The 5,050-nt window shown below is 61.4% G+C and overlaps 2 protein-coding genes across 2 annotated transcripts in view; one reads left to right on the top strand and one right to left on the bottom strand.

The window, feature by feature from the left end:
• AP3D1 (adaptor-related protein complex 3, delta 1 subunit) overlaps positions 1 to 553 on the top strand; it is a 47,704-nt gene extending 47,151 nt beyond the window's left edge. Inside the window, exons 32-33 of the mRNA XM_008589243.1 lie at positions 176 to 310; positions 431 to 553. Of these exons, the coding sequence (XP_008587465.1) occupies positions 176 to 310; positions 431 to 553 (258 nt within the window). The remainder of the gene's footprint in view (positions 1 to 175; positions 311 to 430) is intronic.
• Positions 554 to 2,546: 1,993 nt separating this feature from the next.
• Positions 2,547 to 5,050, bottom strand: part of IZUMO4 (IZUMO family member 4) — a 4,132-nt gene continuing 1,628 nt past the window's right edge. Inside the window, exons 2-8 of the mRNA XM_008589242.1 lie at positions 4,804 to 5,036; positions 4,681 to 4,760; positions 4,499 to 4,569; positions 3,225 to 3,427; positions 2,906 to 3,038; positions 2,737 to 2,799; positions 2,547 to 2,633 (exon numbers count right to left, since the gene is read on the bottom strand). Coding sequence (XP_008587464.1) covers positions 2,547 to 2,633; positions 2,737 to 2,799; positions 2,906 to 3,038; positions 3,225 to 3,427; positions 4,499 to 4,569; positions 4,681 to 4,760; positions 4,804 to 5,036 — 870 coding nt within the window. The remainder of the gene's footprint in view (positions 2,634 to 2,736; positions 2,800 to 2,905; positions 3,039 to 3,224; positions 3,428 to 4,498; positions 4,570 to 4,680; positions 4,761 to 4,803; positions 5,037 to 5,050) is intronic.

Here is a 5,050-nt window from a genome sequence, read left to right as displayed (position 1 = left end):
ATGAGGGCCACGCTGGCCACCTGCTGAGGGCGCACTCAAGCGTCACCCTAACTCCACCCTCGTCCGCTGCACAGACACCGAGGTCCATGTTGCATTGGTTTGTTTCATCATCATTTTTTACTCCAACTCTGTTCACTCTCTTCGGCAAGCAGCCCCGTTCCTGTCTCCAAACCAGCAAGGGGTCCCCCCAGCCTGGCTCTGCACCCTGCTCTGTGCAGGGGTCGACTCTGGGAATGCAGCAGCAGGGGCTGCCCGTGGCACAAGCAGGACTGCCATCCGGGAGGACTGCCAGGACCTGGTGGCCATCAGGGTGAGGGGTGCCCAGCAGATAGGGCGGGGCTCACGTGGCCCCTGCGTTTCCCACGTCTCCTCTGGGAGAGCCCTTGTGGCTGCTTCTGTCCCCAGATGTCCCGACTGGTGCCGTCTGCAGGAAGGTGAGGACTGGGCTGCTGTCACCGAGGTTCTCCCTCCCCAGAACCCACAGCGAGAAAGGGTCATGAGGCTGCTGTCCATTTCCTGCATGCCCGTGGGCTGGCTGGCAGCCCAGCCCTAGTGTCCCTGGGCCAGGCTGCGGCAGAAAGGGCCAGGAACATGGGGCAGAGGATGCAGTCAAAACCACTGACGGGCCAGCGATGGACCTTTTTGTTTTCATTTTTCCTGTTCGGTGGAAGTATGTCTCATTGGGCTTGTTGAGGGTGGAGTGTTGGAGTTGTGGGGTTCTGTGCCCCTGCTAGTCACTGTGCGCACCACAGGGCTGTGTCTGCGTCATACCCATAGCTGTCGAGAGGGCCCAGGGCGGACCTGAAGAGTCGCTCACAGGCAGAGCAGCTGCTGGGCAGCACAAGGGGGACCCTGGCACAGCCTATTCCCTGTGGCTGGCCAGCTTGGGCAGGAGACTGGATTTTCCTGAGATGACCATGGTCCTTTGTGACAGTTTAAATTTCCCTTTTGATGAAAACTGTCACTTTAGCATGTAGAGTAATCTATTACAGAATCCTGTGCAGTGATTCTAGAATTTTGAAATTGTATGATGTGTTACATAAGAATTTATTTGCTATTGACATTCCCGTATAAAGAAGAGAGAGACATATCACGCTGCTGTAATGATTTTGTGTCAAGATGATCCAATAAAGTTGCAAAACAGACATTCACGTGTGGGTTCTCCTGCCCGTGGCCGTGTGTGCCCTCGGCAGGGAGCAGTACCCGGCCCCGGGCTCTGGATGGCCTGAGCTGCTTGGGGGTCACAGGGGCTGCCGGAGACTGCGCCTCATGTGCCTGCAGCTCATGTCCCCTCGGGAGGCCACCACAGTCTCTGATGTGCCAGTCAGGCTCCCAGGACGGGTGCTAACGGCTGAGGGAACCCCGACCTCCACCCGTGCAGTCCCCATTAAACGTGCACGCCAGAGTGTCTCCTGCTGTCCCCTCCTTCCTAGGGGAGAGTGACTGGTCCTCCGTGTGCACTGCCATGTTTCTGCTGGCCTTGCTGGCCATGCAGAGACCAGGGACCGCGAGGAAGGACACGTGGGGCAGCAGAGGGCAAGAATCTGCACGGCTGGCAAGGCTGTAAGTGGGAGATGAGCAGCCCCGACACAGACCAGACCCCGGGCCCAGGCCCCTCTCCGGCACGGGTGCCACTGCCCCACACAGCGTCCCTTCTTCAAAATTGGTGCAAAAATACGTGAGGAGCCTCTTCCCCATTATTCTTAATGTCTCTCTCAGCCCCTGGCTGGTGTCCATTGAAGGCCCCAGAAGGAAGCACTTAGATGTCAGTGGCAGGGATAGTGAGGACCCGGCATGACTGGTGGCCAGGTCAGCAGCCAGACAGCTCTAACACGATTCCCAGCATCCCCTCGGAAGTGCTTTCTGGTGAACACGGTGGCTGTCATCTGGGTTCAGTCACCCCTACATGCCAGAGCACAGGAGCCACAGGCAACTCCAGGCAGCAAGGAGACCGCACAGACCCAGGCCACAGCAGCTGCACAGACGACACCAGCCCCGGTGTCTCCTTCCCCGTCTGCATCAGTTGTTGCCACAGACAGACAACGGACAGAGTCCTGGTTCTGGATTCCTGTCCTGGCTTTCACAAAACTGCAACCTCGTTTTGCATAAAAACCCACTTGCCCAGGATGCTTGTCTTCCCACGAGACTACCAGTCCCTGCTGGGGCACGGGAACTTTTGGGAGTCCCTGGGCCCACTCCCTGAGGCCCCGTGAGTGTGGCACCGTATCATCTGGGCCTCCCAGTTGTGGCCCCAAGGCCAGGTCCTGTCTTGCTTAGTTGGAGTTGACCTCTCCAGAAGCCCCCTGCCAGCTCCCTAAGCCCCCCAGATGGCTTCTCGTGTCCCAACAAGAACTGTTCTTTGAAGAGAAATATCAGGGCTCTTTAATCATTCCAGCAAATGGCTCTGTGACCCTGCTGTGTACCCATCTCCCCTCCCCCTCGCTCCCACCTTTGCCTGCTCTGCCCTGTGGGTGGGGGTCAGGGGGAGCAGGAGGTGGCAGCAAGCCTGCTTCAGGGCAACAACATGCTGGGGCAGGCCGGGGCTGTCAGTGCTGGGCAAGACACTTGGAGGCACTTTCCAAGGTCAGGTTGGCCAAGTGCTGGGGCTCCAGACACGTGGAGCTTGGCACTACCTGGTTTGGGGACAAGGGCACCCTCAGCCTTCCTCAGCCCTCCCCTGCCCTCTCCCCAGTGGGCCTCTGCTGGGGCCTGGGCCCCTCTTCCCAACTGGGACACCTGGCGGTCCTGTGTGGCGGAGGCCCCGCACCCACCATCGTCCCTGCTCTCTCCAGACTGTGGCTGCAAAAGGGATGGGGGAGGGGGCCTGTGGCAAACTGGCCATGGGGCTTTGATCTCTGCTTTAGGTGCGCCCCTGCCTCCAGAGGCCACTCTCTGGGTCACTCACAAGGCTGGGGTGGTCCTGCAGTCCTGCGAGGAGCAGGAGCAGCGCAAAGTCTATGCATGAAACGATCACACAGGTGTGGTTGCAGCAGCCAGAGACGGCGCTGCTCGTGGTGCCCTGCCCCCGTCCGCTCCCACTGACCCAGAGGACCCCACAAAGTCTATGCATGAAACGATCACACAGGTGTGGTTGCAGCAGCTAGAGACGGCGCTGCTCGTGGTGCCCTGCCCCCGTCCGCTCCCACTGACCCAGAGGACCCCACAGCACCCTCTCCTCGTTCCCTCTGCCCGCCCCTCCCTGTGGCAGACCAGGGCAGCCTTACCTCATCTTGATGTCCTCTTTGAAAGACAGACATGACAGGGCCCCAGTTAGACCCCAGGCTTGGGAGCACTCAGCCATCGTGGGGAGCCCTCCCGGGCTCTGACCACCATTCTGCCACCGACTCAGGGTAGGACCAGACTTTGGGGACCCTTTAGCCAGGATGGTCTGCTTGAGGGAGGTAGGGGCTGGGGCTGCCTCCTGCACCTGCTCGGAACACAGGCCAGGTCCTGCATCTTAGTGGCCCCTCCAGGAGCTGGGAGCTGCGGGACCCTGCCGCCACACATATCCCAGGAGTACTCTTGTGCACACACACACTGTGGCAAAGCTTGTGTTGGGTTTGAGGAGAGGGACTTACTTGTGCCACTTATTTCTACAATGACAGGGGGTTTGGGGTCAGGGGGCCAAGTGGCCTTGGTCCATGTCCCCTCCCTGATCCCAGGTGGCAAGCTGCTGCCTCCCAAAGACCCCAACTCACAAGTAAACAAGGCCCTGCACAGCTATCACCCACTTCGCCAACGTCCTGTAGGACACGGAGCTTGGAGGTAGCACGCCCCCAACCCCCAGATCCCACCCGGCCCAGGAGATGAAGGCCAAGTAGAAGGTGGAGGGGGAGCCCCCCCACCCCGCCAAGAAGATCCTGGGCCAGCCCCGGAGCCTGCTCACGGTTGTAGCCAGAGCAGATGATGTGAGAGTCTGTGCAGCTGTTGCAGGAGATGGCGTCCTACTGGAAGATGCCTGCAACCTGCAGAGAAGGGCTGCCACGTGCCCCTTGGCTGGCTGGTGGGAGGGCCACTTACCACAGTGACACAGTCAGTGCGGCTTGTGGGAGGACAGGATGGCAGCGCGTGCTGACCACGTCCCCAGCCCTGCCCACCTCCCAAAGTCTGACACAGGCTCAGGGCCGTGTCCCTGTGACCCAGAGGGAAGGGGTTCCCAAGGTGGCTCCCAGTATGGAACGGAGTAAACGCGGGGGCAGGGACAGTTGCAACAGTCCCAGGGCCTCCAGGGGACCAGTTGGGGAGGCCCTAGGGAGGAAGTGGTATCTATCCTGCCCGCGCGGGACGGGGGACCACTGGTGAGAAGGGCCCTTCCCTGGGGAGCTGCCATGCTCCCCCTTTCTGTCCTGTGCCATCTCTCCGGCCTCAACCACGCCTGGGTGCGGGGCCCCCAGCATGGCAGGAGTTCAAGCCCTGTGGGGACTCTGAGATGGTCTCGTAGCACTCGGTCCTGAGGCCCTGGGCAGCACCCCTGGCCCGAGAGCCCGCATCTGCTCACTTGCAATGATGGCACCTGGATGAGAAGCACCTGCTCACGAAAGATGGTTCGCAGCTCACTGGGGAAATACCCTGCTGGGGGCAGGCAGGAGGAGGAAGGTCAGGCTCGGGCGCGAGGAGGAAGGTCAGGCTCAGGCGCGGGGCGGAGGTCGGGCCGGCCCTGCCTCAGTTTCCCGCCCTTACCCGGGAAGTACATCTTCCCCTGGTACAGCCGATCCATCCTCTGGTACCCGGCGGCCGCCACGTGGTCCAGCTTCTCCCGTCTCGCCGGGCGGTCGGGGCGGACCCCGGGCCGGGCTGTGGCACTCACTGATCTCCGCGGGGATGGCCGGGTGCAGCTCCTTCCTCGTGTCCTCGCTCCAGCCGGTGAACGGCGCCCCCGACGCGGGGCTGTCGCCCATCCCCCAGGACTTGAGATACACGTGGTGGCGGTAGAAGAACTTCTCCGAGAAGTTGCTGCGCCAGTGCAGGCCGCCGCGGGCCAGCGCCGCCATCCTGCCCACGCACAGCAGCAGGGCCACGGCTGGTCCCCGCCGCTTCTGCTCAACAACCA

Source organism: Galeopterus variegatus, unplaced genomic scaffold (assembly GCF_000696425.1).
Source record: "Galeopterus variegatus unplaced genomic scaffold, G_variegatus-3.0.2 Scaffold5326, whole genome shotgun sequence".
Lineage (NCBI taxonomy): Eukaryota > Metazoa > Chordata > Mammalia > Dermoptera > Cynocephalidae > Galeopterus > Galeopterus variegatus.
Note: the sequence above shows the minus strand (reverse complement) of the source record. Positions and strands in the feature narration are given on the sequence as shown.